This window comes from Peromyscus maniculatus, chromosome 1, assembly GCF_049852395.1.
Source record: "Peromyscus maniculatus bairdii isolate BWxNUB_F1_BW_parent chromosome 1, HU_Pman_BW_mat_3.1, whole genome shotgun sequence".
NCBI classification, from domain to species: Eukaryota; Metazoa; Chordata; class Mammalia; order Rodentia; family Cricetidae; genus Peromyscus; species Peromyscus maniculatus.
In genome coordinates this window covers 197,406,440-197,426,234 of record NC_134852.1, presented here as the reverse complement: position 1 = coordinate 197,426,234, position 19,795 = coordinate 197,406,440, and the positions used below count along the sequence as shown (strand labels likewise).

The following is a 19,795-nucleotide window of genomic DNA, read 5'->3' as shown; positions in this document are numbered from 1 at the left end:
CGTCTGTAACTAGCTCCAGGGGATCTGACTTTCCTGGTCTCTGAGGGTATCAGGCAGGCAGGTGGTACACAGGCTGCATACAGACAAAACACCCAAACAAATCAGGGGGCGTGGTGTTGGCAAGGAAGGGAAAGGCCCCGGTGTGGTGGTACAGCTTCTAGTCCCTAGCACTCAGAAGGCAGAGGCAGCCAGATGGATGAGTTTAAGGCTAGCCTAGTCTACATAGAGTCCCAGGCCAGCCAGGGCTACATAGTGAGACCAAGTCTTTAAAAAAAAAAAAAAAGGCATGCCGGGCGGTGGTGGCGCAGGCCTTTAATCCCAGCACTTGGGAGGCAGAGCCAGGTGGATCTCTGAGTTCGAGGCCAGCCTGGGCTACCAAATGAGTTCCAGGAAAGGCACAAAGCTACACAGAGAAACCCTGTCTCGAAAAACAAAAACAAAAACAAAAAAAAAAAAGGCAAGGCTGGTGACGTGGCTCAGTGGTGAACACAATCATTGACAACCCAAGTTTGGTCCCCAGGACTCGAATAGTGGGAGAAGAGGCACAGATTCTCCTGAGTTGTTCTCTGACCTCCACGCGCACACCCTGGCATGTGTGAGTACATGTGCATACAAACAGTGTTTTGTTATAAAGCAGGGAGCGGGGTGTGCTGTAGATCAACAGTCCCACATATCCTGAGGCCGAGACAAGGAGAGTCACTTGAACCCAGGAGTTTGTAAGCAGCCTGAGCCAACAGTGAGATCCCTACCTGAGCAGATAAAGCCAGAGGCAGAGGGCTGGGAGTAGAAAGCTAGGAATCTTGTGAGTGCTTGAGCTGTTGTGATTTTGTCACCCTCATCATCAGTGACTAATGTTAGCCTCAGCCCATGGCCTCTGAGCCTGCCAGCTCAGTACGAGCAGGAGGGGAGGATCTCATTCCTTATGTAAATATTTGTATGGGGAGCAAGGCCAACCCTAGATGAGGAAATCTCTGCAGCACCTTCTCCTTGGGCCAGAAACCTATCCCTGGTAAAGCCAGTCTAGACCAAGCAGACACCCAGAGCCGTGGGGAAAGGGCTTTTATTAACCAACATGAGGAGGAGCAGAGCCCAGGCTCCCCATTCCATCAATGCATGTTCCACCCACCTGGGTGATGAGTTGGGGGCATTCCTCAAGAAGTACAGCCATTCTCACAATAAATACATTCATTGTGGGGTGGAGGTGGGAGAGGTGTGGGTGAAGGGCAGTAAAAACTCGTGGAGTTCCACGTTCTCAGCTACAAAAATAACAGTCATCCTCACCCAAGGGGAATGGGAGAGCTCAGTCAGAGTTGATTGTCCCATACGGGCCTGGAGACATCTGAGGCCCTTGGACCTTGAAAGTGCCCTGGTGAGGTAGGACAGGAGTGGGAGCCAAGCATCCAAACTCCCAGCCTCTGCCCTTTGCATAGTTCCAAGAACGGGCTTCATGTGCCAGGTGAGATCTCAGATCACTTCCCCTGCTCTGGTCTAGGAGAAGCAGTTGCTTGGTCCCTAAGAGGGAGGCTGGCTCCTTGAGTGCAGTGTCGGTCACTTGTCCTAGTTTCGGAAGGACAGCTAGGCGGGAGGGGAGTCTCCCTGTGAAATATCCATGGACCAAACCTAGTAGACACAGGTCTGACTGAGGCAGCAAGGGGGGCTTCCGAGTGTGCATGTGGGTGGGGATGGAAGCAGATGATATGAGTGTGTCACCACACATGCACAGGAGAAGGATGTGCCTGGAGCTCTGGCACTCTCGCATGTGAATGAGTGCAGTGGGGAGGCTGACTCAGGAGGGCTACACAAGAAGGGAGAGGAGGGGAGTGATGTTTCTTACCTCCCGGGCAGGCCTAGCCCAGACTCCTGCCAAAGGGTTACCACATGGGGCTGGGATTGAAAGAGGACTAGACAGGAAGGTGACAATTGGGAGGGTGGCCCCAATCTAGGAGGAATGAAACAAGGTGCCCCAGGAGGCAGGCAGGACACTGCAGCCCAGCTGGTAACCATTCTTCCGTGTGCACATGGGAATGTAAGCAGGACTCAGGTGGCTGGGAGAGAGAGAGGTCTTGTCTGAATTCAGGACTACCCAGCACACAGAGCTATGCAGAGGGTGGTGATATTGAGGCCATCTGGACCTGCAGAACCCTACCTGAGGAGAAGAGGAAGGTTGGGCAGGTAATGGGGTAGGTAGGAAGACAGTCCGCTCCTCCCAAGCTCTTAGGTTAAGGGTAGAAACTGGGTCTGGGTTTGCAGAGTACTTGGTCCTGAGGGAGCACCTACCTTTGAGGAGCACCGGTAGGCCTGGGCTGCTCACATGTGTGCCTTGGAGACTGAAGAGGGGTTTTGGCTAACCATGATTCTGGCCAGCCCTACAGAGACATCAAAAGGTTGGGGGAGGGAAATGGAGTTGGGAGCATGAAGGGGGTGGCTGTGTTGGGGAGGCAGAGGCCCAGCCTGGGGCAGACAGGCTGGCTTGGAAGAGCATTTGTTTAGGAGGCTAGGCTCAGACAGAGCTCTCATCTAGCTGCTCTACAAGATGTGTGTGTTTCCTCTTCTCCAGGATGCGGCTGAGCTCCTCTGCGAAGGAGCAAGGTCCTGCTGGCACGCCATTGTTGCTCTGCCTCAGGAGCACATAACTGTTGCCATTCATCCTTCGAAGGCGGCTGGGCAGGGCCACCAATCCATTGGTCAGCTCAGCCGGGGGCGGGGGTGGGGGGGGGAGGGGGCGGGGCTGGGGCTCCTTCCCCAGGGATGATCTGGAGGCAGCCACTCTCCAGGCCCCCAGCCCCCTCCCCCTCGTCACCTTCATCCTCCTCTCCAGGACACTGGCCTGAGACTGTCTGCAGCTGCACAGCGGAGCCCCCTGCCCGGCCAGCCCGACCCAATGAGTATTTTCGCCTCCGACCTCGTCTGCCTCCCCTCAGACATGCCACATAGAGGAGGGAAGATGCCAGGATGAGGCAGAGGCCACCAAGTACAGCAATGGCCACCACATACAACAACCTCATGTCATGTGCCAGCTGGGCCCCATGTGTGGCAGGGGCTTGTGGAGCTGGGGCAGGGGTAGCCGGCCGGACTGTGAGGCTGTAGGAAGCCAGCAGCATCCGGAGACCGTTCTCCTCAGCATAGCAACCATAGTTGCCACTGTGCTCCAGTTGTGCGTCTGTTAGCAGCAGCCCGTCCACTCCTACGCGGCAGCCGTCCTGCCCATCACTCAGGACCTTGCTCCCATTGAGCAGCCACAAAGCTCGGGCCAGGTTAGATGGCTGGTCACAGGGCAGGAGGACATCATCACCCCGGAGCACAGAGCGGGTCTTGAGTGGTGGTGGTGGTGGTCCTAGGGAGGATGGGAAAGGAAAGATCAATAGTAGTAGACAGCTAAATTCTTGGCACCAGACACAAAGTCTAGAATCTAAGCAAGCCTGTGTGAGTGCATGCTTCTCAGGGTGTGCACTGGCCCTTCCTAGGAAGTAAGCAGTGTCTTGGGCCTTTTCTCTTTTTTTTTTTTTTTTTTTTTTTTTGGTTTGGTTTTTCGAGACAGGGTTTCTCTGTGTAGCTTTGCGCCTTTCCTGGGACTCACTTGGTAGTCCAGGCTGGCCTCGAACTCGCAGAGATCCACCTGGCTCTGCCTCCCAAGTGCTGGGATTAAAGGCGTGCGCCACCACCGCCCGGCGCCTTTTCTCCTTTTATCTCTAGCTCCTCTCGCCTGTGGTTCCAGTTCCCGCCATCTACCAAGGACTCCTCCTCTTTACCTTCAGCACAGCTTCCTTTCCGGAACACCGGACTTGAATGTTTACCATGTGCTGGGAATCTCGCTAAGGCCAAAACCTCATTCATCAACCACACCAGGTCCTTTCTTTGAATTGCTACCAGCAGCTGCTCAGCAGTGTACCTCAGGAGCCAGGAGTCTCCCTTGCCTCTCTTGCTCACGTCAATCCTCATGAGACTCTCAGACCTGTTCTCGTCTCTCCTTCCTCAGCTGCCTGCCCTCTGGGGCCCTCATTCAGTCTCTATTCCTTGCAACTCTAGCTAATCCCTTGAAAACACAAATCTAGACTGAGGAGATAGGTCAGTGAGTCTAGGTGTTTGCTGCCAGCTTGACAACCCGAGTTCAATCCCCGGGAGCCACCTGTAGGAAGGAGGAAACCGACTCCCATGAGGCATGTGCACATCCACATCACACACACACTTGTGAGCAAACCAAATATAGTTTTAAAAATTTTATTTTCCAAGACAAGGTTTCGCTGTGTAACAGCCCTAGCTATCCTGGAACTCACTCTGTAGACCAGGCTGGCCTTGAACTCACAGAGATCCGCCTGCCTCTGCTTCCCGAGTGCTGGGATTAAAGGCGTGTGCCACCACCGCCCGGCTTAGTTTAAAAAATTTTAATACCTGGGCTGGAGAAATGGCTCAGTGGTTAAGAGCACTTGTTGCCCTTGCTGCAGAGGCCCTGAGTTTGGTCCCAGCACCCACATGGTGGCTTACAAGCACCCCAACTCCAGTTCCAGGGGATGCAACCCTCTCTTCTGACTCCCATGGCACCAAGCATGCACATAGTGCACCTACATACATGTAGGCAAAATGCGCTCATAAAATATTTTTTTAATTTTTAAAAATAAGCCAGGCGGTGATGGCACATGCCTATAATCCCAGCACTTAGGAGGCAGAGACAGGCGGATCTCTGAGTTCTGAGTTCAAGGCCAGCCTGGTCTACAGAATGAGTTCAGGACAGGACAGCCAGGGCTACACCGAGAAACCCTGTCTTGAAAAACCAATAAATAGATAAAAAGCAAAAAAAAAAAAAATGTTTAGAAATATGAATGTGATCAGACTACTCCCCGGTGTAAATCTCTTCAGAGGTTTCCTGCTGCTTTTCATTTAAGGACCCAGACTGTTGCCATGGTCTCTGCTCACCTCTCCAGTCTTTCCCTCCTGAGTTCTCTCTTCCTGCTGACCTCGCGGCTTGAGTGTCATGGCCCTCATGCTCCCACCCGCCTGCTTAGCTTGGAGACAGCACAGCTCAGAACTTGAATCTGACTGCTCCAGGCCAGGCTGACTCTGACCCTGCTGCTTCGTAGTTGAGTAACCATGGACAGTTTCCTTATATTCCCCATGCCTCAGAAGGGTTGTCCCTCATGGGGATGATAATGGTGCCTCTCACAGAGAATGCTGTGAGAACAGACACATGGAAGTATTTAGATCAGTGCTTGGCATATTAGTACTCAGCTCTGATTACTGACTTTTTTATTCCTTCAGCTGTCAGCTCTGCTACATGATCTTTCTTTGGAGAAAAACACATTACCCTTCTGCACCTCGTTGTAGTTGCAATTATTAATAATTATAGGTAGATATTTGTATTTATATCCCCCCACCATTTAGGCATATAGTTTAGAGGTGATCATAGAACCATTACTAACACACTAACTCCCCACCCCCATCTGTTTCTGTCTGTCTCTGTGTGTGTGTGTGTGTGTGTGTGTGTGTGTGTATGTGTGTGTGTTGCTAGAGAGTAAACTCATGTGTCAGGCAGGAAGAGCTCTCTACCAATAAGTGACATCCCCGACTGTCTCCACGTCTTGAGCCTGTGTCCTCATTTATAGTTTATTTGATTTAAAAAAAAAAAAGTAACTATGGAATACTTGTCCTGTGCTGGGTCATCCTCACCAAAACCACACAAGCACAGCCACTCAGAAACATCCACACAAGTCCATGAGTTCCACTTACCTGTATCCCTGCTGCCCTCACAGCCTCGATTTCCTCTCTCTATGTCCTGTATCAGTGCTGTCCTGAGGACAGAAAATCAAGATTCATGAACAAGGAGAAATGTGCAGCAGGATTACCAGTAACAGCTCACATCCCTTAGGGATTGGTGGGCTTCCCTCCTCCGTTCAGGGCACATGTACCCCATCCCTACTTCCAACCTCTGCCCTGGGACCTGTTGGCTGCGGTGGTGGCCACCATGCAGGCATGGGTGCTGGAGTCCCAGCCGCAGTAGGGGTCCCGTGCTAGGATGCAGTCATAGCAGGAACGGTAGCGGGAGCAGCTGGACAGAGGGAACTGGATAACTCCACTAGCAGCCCCCACGTAGAGGCTGTGCTGGAACCAGAGAGAACAGTCGGTCAGCAATACCCCAGCTCTGCCTAGTCTCCCCAGTCCCCCACTCTGTTAGCATATTGAGGCCAGAAGTCAGGTCTACCTGCATCGGAGAAACGACTAGATTGTCCACAGACTGGGGCTCCCTGAACACTTGTGTCTCTTCGATAATGTGCATCCCAGAGCCCAGGACTACAGCCTTGTGGATCCAGCCATCAGCTGATGTAGAATGAACAAAAGTCAGAACCCAGAGTGTGATCTGCTCTCAGTACCCCACAGGAGTCCTAATGGGAACAGCTCAGGAGTCATAAGGTTAGAGACAAGGAATCAGCCACCAGCAGGGGTCCCTCAGGACACTGGACAACTCCAGGCCAATGTGGCAGGAACTACTGTGTTCAGACTTAGCAGTAACCAAGGCCATTAGGGATCAGGGATTTGGGTCAGAAGCACCTGTGCCCAGAAAGAGCAGGTCATAGGTGGGTCCAGCAGGTGTGACGACGTGTGTTCCCGTGAGATGTGTGTAGCGTACATTGCGCTTCAGCAGCAGGGGCCGCCCACGTGTGGGCACCACAGGCCGAGCCATCAGTGGGTGCAACTTCACAAAGTCCAGGACCAGGGATGGCAAGTCTTGGGATGAGTTGTAGCCTCGACTGCGCAATGAATCTGTGATGCACTGAGTTGGGGGGTGGGGGATGAGCCTCAGGACCCCACCACCTGCCTCCCTCTTTATAATGCTGAACTTTCCTCCCCTCCCAAGGCTTTGTCTACTCAGCATAGGTCCCAGTCCTGAGTGCTCACCGAGCCAGGCCGGGGTTCAGGCACCCCACCCTCATAACGGCCCCAGCGGCGGGCACCATCCTGGTACTCCATGAAGGGGCCTGTGAAGACAGCCTGCATCTCAGCCAGGTCATAGCGGCAGACGGCTGAAGCCTCCAGGGTCTTCCTAGGAATGGGACATGGGGGAGGACTTAGTCACAATGAATGGAGCCTGCCTCCAATCCACGCTCCACCTGGAGCTACTGTTACCATGGTCCATCTCCACCTTAGGCCTAGGGACCTGTCTTGTGCATCAGTGGACCACAATGCCCTCTGGCCCTAGGATAGTTTGACATACCTGACTTAATTTTGCAGTCAGCTCTCTCCCTAACAGATCATATCTGCTCATCATTGACCTCAGCTCCAGCTCTGAGATGTCCTCAGTTCCTTTCCTTCCCCAGCACTCCTGAGCTTACCACTGTGTTGTCAGCGTGAAGACTGCATAGAAGTGTGTGGGGGCCGATGTATCAGCATCCAGGCTGCAGACCCCACGTAGTGTCTCGTACTGTGGAATGTGGCAGATGAGACGAGCCTTCAGGAAGGATGTCCACTTCTTCTGTAGGATCTTTTTTCCTCCCAGATCTCCCTGGGGAGGGAGGGACACAGGGTCAAGGTCAGAGATCTAGCCTTTCCCCACACCCTGACTTCATCATATGCACCTTGCACACACGGGCGACTCGAGCCACACGGTGGCTGCTACGACTCTGACTGAAGCCACTTGAGCCTTCTTCACGCTCCATGAAGAAGTAGTAGATCTTGTCGTCGTCACCCACGGCACTGGCCTTGCTCTCCCGCACCAGCGCAGAGAATACAAATTCAGCATCTGTGGGGTGAGTATTTGGGTGGCTATGAGACAGCCTGAGAACTCTCCCTTAGCCACGCCCCTCCCTTAACCACGCCCCTCCATTAGCCACGCCCCTCCCTCCACAATACACAGGTGCAGAATGGAAGGCCTCACCTAGAGACTTGGGAATGGGATGGTCATCTGCCCCAGGGAGAAAACAATAAAAAAATAGACCTCTCCCCTCCCCTCATCCTGTGCCTCATCCTCCTAACCATTGAGCCAGTGCATGGGCGCCTCCTCAGTCCTCAGGGAGTGTGGGTGGCGGCTCCGGCGGATGTCAGGAATGCTCCGGAATTCATACCGCGTGGCTGTGTAGAGGCCTCCATCTGAGACAAGGACATCCAGACATGAGATACATGTCATGTACAACAGGGAACGTGGCATGCATAAATGGCAAATCCTAGCAACAAGATCCACGTTCAGATCACAGCATGCTTGTGGTTGCGCACTGGCTGCAGGAGTGCCAGCTCACCGATGATAAGGCCTGTGAAGCCACGGGCTGGGTCATAAGGACATTTCTCCTTTCCCTCCTCGAAGCTAGTAGGCAAGATGAAGGCCTCAGCATCCTGGAGAATGAGGGTCCCAATCAGTCAATGGTCCTGAAGACAGGCAAAGGCTGCAGCCCCAGGTCAGGCCAGTCTGGGGTTAACAGTCAAGGCCAGGGGCAGAGATACTCACAATGGCTGCACAGAGGGGCTGGAAGGCGTGGGTCCCACAGGCATAGAAGTGGGTGGCATTGAGGCGCTGAAGGAATCGCACATGGTTGAAACACTCGGTCTGTGGACAAAGGGAGGCAGTGATAGAAGTCCTCTGCCTGGATCTACGCCATCTCCGTTAGTCTAGCTTTGCGGTCTGATTCTTGCCTCCCACCGTGAGGATAGACATTCCAAGATGCCTCCGATCACCTGATGCTACTCTGCCAGCTTCTGTGTCTGTGTTTCCTGCCTACTCCAGTGTCTGTCCCTTCCGCCTACCCTTCAGGAGCCATTGGCACTCAAAGGTAGAGAGCATTTCAGGAGAATGACAGCTTGACATGAGCTCAAAAGTTACCTTTTTTTTTTTTTCACGACAGACTTTCTCCGTGTAGCCCTGGCTGTCCTGGAACTCACTCTGTAGACCAGGCTGGCCTCGAACTCAAGAGATTCACCTGCCTCTGCCTCCCGAGTGCTGGGATTAAAGACCCGTGCAACCACCGCCCAGCTCAAAAGTTACTTTTAAGCAATGTTCCTCCCTAATCCTGGAGCTCCCACACATCCTAACTCTCCCTCTCTGTTGCCTCACAAGCAGTATCAATCTCACCCTGTCCAAGAGCAAGCTCCCATTTTTCCTGACCCATATAGTCCCTCTTAAACCTGTTTATCCAGTCTTTCCCCCCTCAGCCGGCATCCATGCTCTGATCCAGAAGCATCTTTGCTGCCGCCGCCGCCCACTCCCACCCCCACATTCAGTCCCTCTCCATGATTCACTGTGCCAAATGGTTCTTGAACCTGGCTCACGTCACATTTTCATCTAGTACAGATAATCACCACCTCTTCCTTGGACCACTCCAGTGGCCACCTGACCCCTTTCCTAACGCGCCATGCTACTGTTGACTCAGTGAGTGAGGGATACTCCAGAGTAAAATTCAAACAGCACAGGGGTTCTGTTGTCAACAGCCTCTCATGTATTCCTGTCTCCCAGGGGGCCTGCGAGGGGGACCAGTGCCACCATGCCCAAAGTTTCCTTCCAGAGATATTCCGTCCGTCAACACCCTCTCACTCCCATCCAATCCACTTCCCAAAGCACCACAAGTGCAGAACAGACCACGGCGTGGTGGCAGCTCCCTATGCTCTGAACGCGCAGTCCCCCACGCCCGCGGGCTTGTTCCCAGATGCTCACTTCATTACTCCAGGCACCCTGGCTCTCTCCACACCCCTCAGGTGCCCCAAGCTGCTGTCCCACTCTCTTCGACCATCCTCCCACCTGTCACTCAGAGTCTGAATCCACGGAGGACTTCTGTGTCCAATTTGTCACCCGCTGCAGCCATTGTCTACGTCTGTTCCTTGTCAGCCTGCTCAGGCCGTCTTTCTAACCCCTAGGATGCCCCGAACTTTCTACTGTTCTTCCTGTCCCTCGACTCAGTCTGTTTTAATCCATCTGGCACATGGCGTGAGACAAGCATTCCTAGAGCGGCTCCCTAAGACAGCAAACGGGCAGTTGGGGAAGAATTCTGTAGTCAATGAGCTTGGGAAGCAGACGCATCTCTCTTTACCGGGTGACTTCTCAGAGTCTTAAGGATGTCACTGTGCACTCTGAGATAGGAATGCTGTCCTTTCCACACATACTAGATGTAGTGCATAGCTATTCTAGCTATGACCTTGAAGCACCACCCCTAGTGAGGTAGCAGGTAACTGTTACACCTGCCTATGACCTTGAAGTACATGCCCCTGGGGCCGCTTGGGACCCTTAAGACCTGGGATGCACATATGCGGCGCTCTCTTTGCTCCCTTGTGGTTTTGGATGCTGAAGACAGACCAGGCGAAAGAACAGCGTGGGACTGTGCCTCAGCCTTCCAGGACCCTACGATAATTCCTCTGTTCTGTATCGTGAGTTTTCCTTCTCTAATAAATTCCTTTGCCCTTTAAGCAGACTCTGTGGATTGCTAGCAATATCTCTACCCATTACTAGTCCACTCAGTTCCTCCTTTGAAAATGAATGTCCTTCAGGATAACACTTTGGAACATGTTCTCTGACGCTTTGCTGCTCAAAGTGATCTGGGAACCAGAGATATCAGCTTCAGTTGGCTTTCTAGAGCAGTACTATTTTGGGTCCTCTCCAGACCTAATGATCCAGAACCTATGATTCATGTATGAGGGCTTCTAAGGCATCAAACAGTATGGGTGTCGTTGTTACAATCAAGTCCAAGTCCCTTGTTGGCATTTATGACACTTTGTGTCCTGGGTTTACCTACCCCACTAGCTCTGTTTATTAACCACAATGCAGTGAGACAGCCTCTGATGGAAAGTCCCAGAGAGGCACACCACAGACTCGTTGAGTCAGAATCTCTAGGTTGGTGGACCGTGAGATACTTTTGCTTTTGTTTTGAGACAAAATCTCATATAACCCAGGCTAGCCTCAAACTTGTTTGGGGCCAAGGCTTTTCTTAAACTCCTAATCCTCTTTCATTTACCTCCCAACTGCTGGGATCATAGGCCTGCACCACCAGGATGCCTAGTGTGAACATGTACTTTTTGTCTATAAGTGTGTGTGTGTGTGTGTGTGTGTGTGTGTCCTCATCCTTCTAAGGGCTTGGATTACAGGCACATGCATCATAACTGGCTTGGAATGTGTATTTCTTTCCTTATTCCATCTATGTATGTGTATGCCTACATCTATGTATGTGTATGCCTATGCTATGGCACACATTAGAAAGACGGTCAGAGGGACATCTGTGAGATCAGGTTCTCTCCTTTCACTGTCTGAGTTGTCAGGCTTGGTGGCAAGTGCCATGAGGAGCCATGTTGCTGGTCCAAGAATGTGTATTCTTAAAAAGCTCTCCAGCCAGGTGTGGTTTAATCCTGGCACTTGGGAGGCAGAGGCAGGCGGATCTCTATGAGTTTGGCTACATAGTGAGACCCTGTATCAAAAAAACTCCAAAATATGTACATAAATATAGGAAACTCTCCAAATGTTTTTTACATAGCCGGCCATAATTCCCCGCCCCCAGACACTCTGCTTTGTAGCTAGAAAGGACTAATGCTTGACTAAGGATCCTTCTATAGACACCAGGTACTTGGACTAGTGTTCCAGCAAAGTCTCGTTTTTCCTATCTGTGAAATGGGGGATAATAATGCATCATAGGATTGTCTTAGAACTAGATCTAGTTGTTACTCATGAGCAGCTACTTATTGTTATGTTATTGTTATGATTATAATTTGAGATTCCCCTGAGGCAGGCCAAGTTATAGACCACGGATGGTTGGGGTAGAAGGGTTACCCCAAGGCCTGCCTTTCCTAATGTTCACTGTGGCTGTGTAGCTGGCTGCAGCACATCTGTACCACTCCATCTGTGTCCCTTCCAATTCTGGCACCCCCTGGTTGAGGAGGAAGAAAGGAGAGCTGGGGGCAGGGCGGACCACATACCTGGTTGTTTTTCCCTTTCTGATGACACTTGCTTTGCATCTCTGGGGAGGCCTCCCAGTGGATCTAGTGAGAATAAAGGGAACAGACTGCAATATCGACCTCAATAGCCACTACCCAGAGAATCAAACAGTGGGGCTCCAGGGTACTGGAGAAACCGGAGTGGGGCGGATTTCAGAAGGAGCTCTGGGCTGGAAGGACAGTGCTATCGAGAGGCCGGAAGGCTGGAAAGGTCTCCAGGGGACTGAGGTCCCAGGGAGCTGGCGACCCTGTGGTTGGTCCAGGTGCCAGGGGCTGACCTCCTTGTGAGCTCCATCTCCTATGTTACGGGCGCTGAGAGAGAACAGGGCGCCTCGAGCCCCCACCAGCAGCCTTTCCGAAGCCTCCTCCAGCAGGAGCGTGGAGTAGTTCTGGGCTTGGCCCTTGAAGTGCCGGATCCGGGAGAGCTCTGGAACAAGAGAGGCAGTGAGACTTCTGGGAGGCTAGTTCCTGCCCCCCCCCCCCCCGCTCTGGCAGCCATAGCCTTTCAAGGTTGGGGATCTAACCTTCATAGGAGATGGTCATCCGAGGGGTGGCATCTAGCTCTCGGGATGGTCTCCGCAGTGAGGGTCCAGGGACTGCTCTGACTGTGAGGAAACTGAAGAGAAGGGGCCAGAGCCTCCCCAACATCTTCCTGGGGAAGTTCAGACTAACAAGACCCCAAAAGCAGCTGGGGCCAGAGTCACAGGACAGGAGGGGAAGAGCAATCACTGGGGTCAAAGTCCAGGTCGTGATCACATGGAAGGTCAGGGGTCAGGAGGCCATGGGGATCAAGTAGTCATGGGGCCATGGAGGATCCTGGAATGGGGGGGACATGGAGCCACAGGGTTGTGTGGCCATGGAATCACAGCTCAGAAGTCAGAGGGAGGGATGGGTCATGGGTCACGTGCCTTTCTGCATCAAAAGCAAATTCCATGGAGAGTAGGCATTGGAAGGTCCCAGCAGGGTTGTAGGCTACTGAAGGGGTCACCTTGCCCCCAACCAAGAGTTTGGGGGGGAGTTCCAGTTCTCTCTTTGTTTTCTGAAGGAGGAAGCAAAACAAAAAAAATCAAAATCCCTCCAAAAAGGAAAGCCCTTTGATCTGTGTGTGTGGAAGATGGACGGCATCACCCAGACTTCAGGAGGCACCGACAGACTGAGGCCTAGCATCCCCAGAACTCTCACATCAGGACAGACTCACAGCCATTCTGTCCATCTCTGCCCTGGTAAAGAGGGCTGTGGTGAACTTACTGTCTTTACAAGACCCTAGACTAGCTTTAACCTATGCCCGTGGTAACAGCCCTCACCCAGTCAGAAGACTGCTTGGGACCATCTTGGTAGAGCATTGGTTCTCAGACAGACAGGCCTGTTCCTCCAGCAGGGCTGCCTGTGGGTGCCTTCTGCAGGAAGGCCTGGGCAGAGGCAGCTAATGGGCCTTTTGTTAATTTTGTCCTGTTTTCCCTTTGTTTTTTCTTTCCCGTTGGCCTGAGAGCTCCCTTTGGAATTTCTCTTTAATTAGACACTTCTCTCTGGCATTTTTCTCTGAGGGGGTGCACATCTCTGCCCTGCCCATGCGAGTCCATACTGCACCCTCTGGCTGGGCATCTACACGAGTCCCTACCTGCTGGCAGGCAGCGCAAGCATGAGGGGGTGGGAGCGAGGCACGGGCATCTCGGTCCCTGAGCTGCACAAGGGTAAAGTCTGTGCCGGAGACTGCACTGTGTGCACGACCAGTTAAGACCTAAGCAACGTGGAGACCGTGAACAATGGGATCCTGAAAACTCCTGGCCACCTCTAGTCCCGCAGCTGAGGTGCAGGTGGATGATAGGAATCTTCCTTATCTCTGGGGGGACTTCCAAAGATTTCCTGGGCTGGGCGAGGTGTGGAAGACGCCTGATCCACCCAATATCACCAGACACCCACAGGCAGGGTCAGAGGGTGTCACCGGCCTCTCCTTTTCCTTCTTGGTCAAATATTAACTATCCGGCCTTAAAGAGAGGGGAGGGATCTGGAGCTGGTCAGAGGAATAGCAGGAATTTGGAGGGTCTGTTCAAGAGTTAAAGGTTAGCACTGTCATGAGAGGAAGAATATAAGAAGCAGAAAAGAGAGCCTCTGAACCACAGAAAGGGCCTCGAGTTCTTGTTTTGGGGGCTGGGGCAACAGAGGTTTCAGGCTGCCTGAGCCCCCCCTGGCTGTGAGGGCACACCTGTTTACGTTTGGAGCCTCCTATTTGCTCAGCACAGGAGGGAGAGAGAGCCCTATGGGCTGGCGGAAGTCAGTGCCAAGGACAGGGCAGGAAGACCACATCCAAGATCAGAGGAACCGCTCAGTGTGGAGTGCATGGCACACGCACACATTTATTTTGAGTCATGGAGGTCCCGAAGAATGTGACACACTTGCACACAAGTGTGCACACGTTCAAGTAGGACAGAGAGCACATGTATTTATAAGAGTCATGCACACACACACACACACACACACACACACACACACACAGGCTTAGCAAAAGTATGCTCACACAAAGGGCCAAGGCCACACACAGTAGTACATAAGGCTGTGTTGACATGCCATCCATTCAGTGGTTCACATCTCCTCAGAGGTGAACAAGCAGGGCTACATGCATTGCCTCCTATTCAACAGGAGTTTCTTGTCCACACACGTGTGTGTACAGGAGCATGCACACAAAATTGTTGACAGTGGGCCAGGCTCAGTGCACATATGTATTCAGAGTCCTCAAACAGAATTACATCCAGGCGGAGGCAAACACTCCGGAAATGCAGAAAGGGGTCCGGCTTTTGCTGCAGGCTTGGTGGCTGCCAGTGTCTGCTGGGGTTAGATGCAGAGCAGAATCCTGTCCCCTTTCCTGGAAGTCCTGGTCCTAAGGCCACCTCCCCCCCCGCCCCCCCGTTTGTGTGTGTGTGTGTGTGTGTGTGTGTGTGTGTGTGTGTGTGTGTTGTGAGGCTTCTGACTTGGGGTGAGTGCCTGAAAGGGAGAATGGGTCAATAGCCCGGAGAGGAGGAGGAGGAGGCCCTCAGATTTAGCCAAGTGAAGATGGAATGCTACCTCGGCAGCCCTCTTGCCCCCTACAGACTGCCGTTCTAAATCTGGGGAGCTGGACTGGAGCGTTCAGCCCCCACTTAACCTGTTGGGAGGGCCGGGTTAATGGGCAGGGGGTGGAGCACGCCACCCCTCCCCCAGGACTAAGAGGGTTCAAGGTCCCCAGTTCACACCCCACACTTCACCCCAAGTTTGGGTTCCTTCCCAGGGCCTGCCTGCTGAACTCTGATCATCTTCTGTTTGATCCTAGGGTGGAGAAAACTGGGGAGGTGAGGATTTCCCCCAACAATAGCCTCAGTGGACTCTCGACCTTCATCCCTGATGTCCACCTGTCTGGGGTTAGCGGTATTTCCCTCTGCCCCGTACGATGGCGGTCTCTCCTGGCTCGAGGGCCCCTCTCCCTCGCCTTCCCCTCCCTCCACCATCCTGGACAGTCCGCGGTTCTCTCCTTTGATAAGATCTAACCTCAGTATCTACTGCTGCAGCTCGAGGACAAGCTCTCCTTCGATCCCGCCGGACGCCAGGAGACATGACCCAGATCCAGGGGAACACTGTTCTCCACGCGGGTCCCTGCCCCGCTGCGGACCCCGACTCCGCGAAGGCGGGTCCGCGCCCTGCGCGACCCGAGGCCTGGCCCGCGCCCCTCCAGAACCTTTTATGCGGGACCGGGGGTCTCGGCGGTGAGCAAGGCCTGGCCTAGCTTGGAGGGTGGAATGGACGTGGACCAGGCTTTGCCCGGCCGCGGCCCCCGGCCCTGCCACCGCCCGCACTCCCCCGCCTCCCTCACCTTTGCGCTGGGATCCGAGGCCATAGAGACAGCGACGTGCGGCTCCGCGGCCCCACGGCACCAGCTGCGGGAGGAAGGGGCCGCGGCCGGAGAGAGGCGGGGTGGAGGCGGAGCCGGGGGTGGGGCGGGGGCCGGAGGCGGGCCGCAGGCGGGGGCGGGGAAGGGCGCCCGCCCTCCTTCGCGCCCCCCACCACGCACAATAGACACGATTTGTGGGAGATGCTCGAGGCCCACGGCCCCTGGTGTCCCCTTTCTTCCAGGCTCAGTCGATCTGGGTACTGCCCGCCCCTTGGTGGTGGTGGTGGGTGCTTGCCACCGCGTGCGCCCTAAAACAAGCTGATCCTGCTGTGGTCCTATGACCCCTCCCATTTACCTATTGCAGGGACGCGTAAACCTCGGGTCCCTGAGTCCTGTACTCTGCTCTCTAACCTGCACCTCACTTCTTGCAAAACATGTTTACCATGCCTTCCTGCCTTTGGCCTAGGGTGCCGGTGTGCAGATGGGAACTACAGTTAAATGCATCAGGCTTCTGCGTAGATTTTGTTTCCTAGTTCAAGGTGTGTGGTTCTCACCCTCGCCAGACTGTTCAGCTTGAGGTCTGAGTGGGTGAGATGGGGGGCCTGGGAGGATGAAGGGACAGCAGAAAATATGCTCTTTATGCATAAAAAAAGCCACAACCAGGCGCACGAGTTCACTCAACAAATCTTAGTCATTCTTATCTCCAAACTTTCCGTGTTCCAGTCAACCGAATAACCTATGCTTCCCAGCTTCTGTCTCCTTGCCCAACTCCTTTAGGATGGTTTGCCCTGCAAATTCAGGCTCTCCTCCTTCCCAAGGGTTATTGGAATGAATATGGGGCTGGGGTTTTGGCTCAAGGGCGCAGTGCATGGCTAGCATGCAGGACACCCTGGTTTCATTCCCAGCACCACAGAAAAACAGAAACAAAATCAACCATGACTTCGGCCTTAAGTCCTAGTGAAACCTGAGCTCTGGCCATGACCCACCCCCACAAAAAAATCCATGACAACATTATGATGGGCAAAAAGGACCAAAACAAGAGTCTAAAGAACAGGCTTGCATGTGCCTGGATGTTTGAATAGGCTCAGTGGCGTGTTAAACTGATGAGAGCCCGAGGAGGAACTTCATTCCTCTTCCAGGATTCCCCAAAGCTTGTACAGTTTGGCACTCAATCCATACAATCTCAGAGTCTGGACTGTGTGTGACTGCAGACTGCTAGACAGAAGGGCCCAGATCACACTTCCAGCCCCTGTCAGAATGTCTCCTGGCACTCTGCAAACAGGATACTTACTGTGTGTGGGGTGCAGCGGGGGAGACTGGGAGATATGCTTATATTCAAAAGTGCACACACTTTAAGCATTTTTCTTTTGTGCATGCATGCATGTATGTCACCACCCATGTGTAGCAGTCCAGAGGATAAATTGCAGGGAGTCTGTTCTCTATCCACCATGTAGGGCTGGGTATCAAGCTCAGAGATGGTCAGGCTTGGTGACTGACAGCTTTTATCTGCTGGACCATCTCACCTGCCCAAGCCAAGCACACGCGTTCTAGACTGCCCGGATTCACTTCTTTTTCTGTACCCTCATCCCATTGAGTTAGCAGCTTCGTTTTATAGCTGGGAAAACAGGTTCTAAGCAGATTGAAACTTGCCTTGAAATATGTGGAGTTGATGGAGGACAGGATTGGAGGAGTCTGAGAAGGGTTAGCGAGGCAAGCTTGGGGAAAATGACTAAACAGACGGGCTTGTTGGGTGGATAGGAAGAAGAGAAGGAACACACAAAAGGCTAGTGGGTTTGATTTGGTGAGACAGGAGTGTTCTTAGTGCAAGATAGAGGAGAGGTAAGCTAATAGCTTGGGAAGATTTTAGGCGTGCTGACAGATTCAGTACAGACTGAATCAAGACTGTAGGCTTTGTGGGAAAGTGGGTTTGGAAGGAAGGGGACGGAAGACTGCCATGCCAGTACCTGACTGTGGAGAAACTGCAGTGACCAGTAGGCTAAGAAGCCTAGCTCTCTAAGTTCACAGACTTGCAATGCTGACTCCATATCCCTCAGGAGGAAGCAAGTAGGCCAGAGTGCTAGGTTCTGCAGCTCACCGAGTTGTAGAGAGCTGAGGAAGCCTTTAGTGAACATGTAAAGAACAGATGAGTCTTGAGTGAATGTGTGGGCATGGCCATGTCAAGGGACCCAATATTTCAGGCTGCTGGGTGGCCTGAGCCTTCAGCAGGTCCAGTGCAGATGTTGGGAGTTTGGGCAAGTACAATAGTGTGTGCAAGATGATGGTGTGTGCAACTAAGAGTGTTTAAGAAGGTTTGACCAGTGTGTGCAAAAACTAGCAACCACATCTTCTTCCTCCTGGATGACTGTAACCCGAGTTTGCTCCCCAATAGAGACCTCCTATCAAGACGAGTTTACTCCTCCCTGTCCTGTACATAATAAATTCACTGAGGGTCCAGTTGCTGGGGGCTGGGGTGCTGCTCCATCAGAGTGAGCACAGACCACCCAATTCTTTTTGAAGAATCTTTTCTTCATTCCCTCTCTGAGACCCAGTCAGGTTTCCAGGTCCAAGGCATGCTAAACACAGGACTGAGCTCTGAGGCGAGATTTTCTGAGTGGTTGTGATGGCTGATGTATAACCTTGCACCCTTTTGTTGTTGTTGAGACAGGGTTTTTCTGTGTAGCCCTGGCTGTCCTAGAACTCACTCTGTAGACCAGGCTGGCTTTGAACTCAGAGATCCTCCTGCCTCTGCCTCCAGAGTGTGCTGGGATTAAAGATGTGAACTATCACTGCTCAGTCCTTGCACCTTTTTATTTTTATTTATTTTGGTTTTTTGAAACAGGGTTTCTCTGTGTAGCCCTGGCTGTCCTGGAATTCACTATGTAGACCAGGCTGGCCTCAAACTCAGAGATCCGCCTGCCTCTGCCTCTTGAGTGCTGGGATTAAAGGTGTGTGCCACCACTGCCCAGCTCTTGCACTCTCTTAGATGAGTAAAATGTGTAGTTTAAAAGCCAGGTTCTAGGATGGCACTTACAAACTGTCTTGGGCATTTACTTCAGTATTTCTGGCAAGACAGATTCAGTACACAATCCATTCCTTTCTGTTCTGTTCCCACTTCGAGCTCAGCATCTCACTTTTCCAGACAACTCTACTCCCTGCAAACCATGCTGGTAAGAGTAAAATTCTTGACTGTGAAGAGAGAAGAGTTGGAATCTAAATGAATAAATAAGCACCAATTGAAACAGGTTTGCTGGAACACACCTTTGATCTTGGCAGTGGAGGCAGGAGGACCAGTTCAAGGTCATCCGCAGCTACATAACAATTTTAAGACCATGGGACACGAGGCAGGTCATTTATTGAGTGGGGTGTTACTTATCCTTGAAGTCACTGCTGGCCGCTTCACAGGGCAGCTATGTCAAGATAATGACACTTGGAATTCTTTGGAGAACACAAACTTTGGCTAGACTGCCTCCCCCAGTTCTGCTGTAAGATAAAGTGACAGAGGCTGGTGGCGCTGGTGTCCTGAGCGACACCTCAGGCTGGTTTGGCTCTAGGGTTGGCACATAGACGTGAACTCCTTGTGTCAGGGACCTGGGAAGATGCAGCCTATGAGCCGGAACTCCTTAGACAGAGGCTCCCCGAGGCATGAGGACACTGGCCTGGTCAAGATGTCCTGCCTCTTGCCCACTCTGGTGCCTTTGCTCCTGCCCTTCCATCTCTACTTGTGGTTGCCTGGCATTTTCCTTATGGGGTGTGTGCGATCTCTTGGCCACACACAGCCAAGGTACTTCCTCAGTAGTGACTGCCACCCATGCAACAATGCTGTGTAGTCTTACTGTGCCCCAGAAGCCTGTTAAATGTTCCAGAATCCTAGCCACTTGTCTTGGACTCGAACCCAGACCCGGGCCTTCTGGTTTGGCCTCCCGACTCCAGCCCTGGTTAGCAAGAAGGGTGTGTCAGGACATGTCTGCAGATGCTGGAGAACCACCCTCCACCATCAGCATACTTGCTGGTGGTGGTAAGACTGGGTCTCACACTGTAGCCCAGGCT

At 52.7% G+C, this 19,795-nt stretch overlaps 1 protein-coding gene across 1 annotated transcript; it reads right to left on the bottom strand.

The window, feature by feature from the left end:
• Positions 1-1,042: 1,042 nt before the first annotated feature.
• Positions 1,043-15,864, bottom strand: Sema4g (semaphorin 4G). Its single transcript, XM_016006672.3, is given in 16 exon segments — positions 1,043-2,716; positions 2,718-3,334; positions 5,722-5,783; positions 5,933-6,093; positions 6,194-6,309; positions 6,541-6,763; positions 6,889-7,033; positions 7,323-7,492; positions 7,566-7,729; positions 7,963-8,076; positions 8,223-8,316; positions 8,429-8,527; positions 11,872-11,934; positions 12,168-12,316; positions 12,414-12,928; positions 15,731-15,864. Coding segments are annotated over 15 exon segments (2,517 nt in total). The 5' UTR covers positions 12,538-12,928; positions 15,731-15,864; the 3' UTR covers positions 1,043-2,500.
• Positions 15,865-19,795: the final 3,931 nt, after the last annotated feature.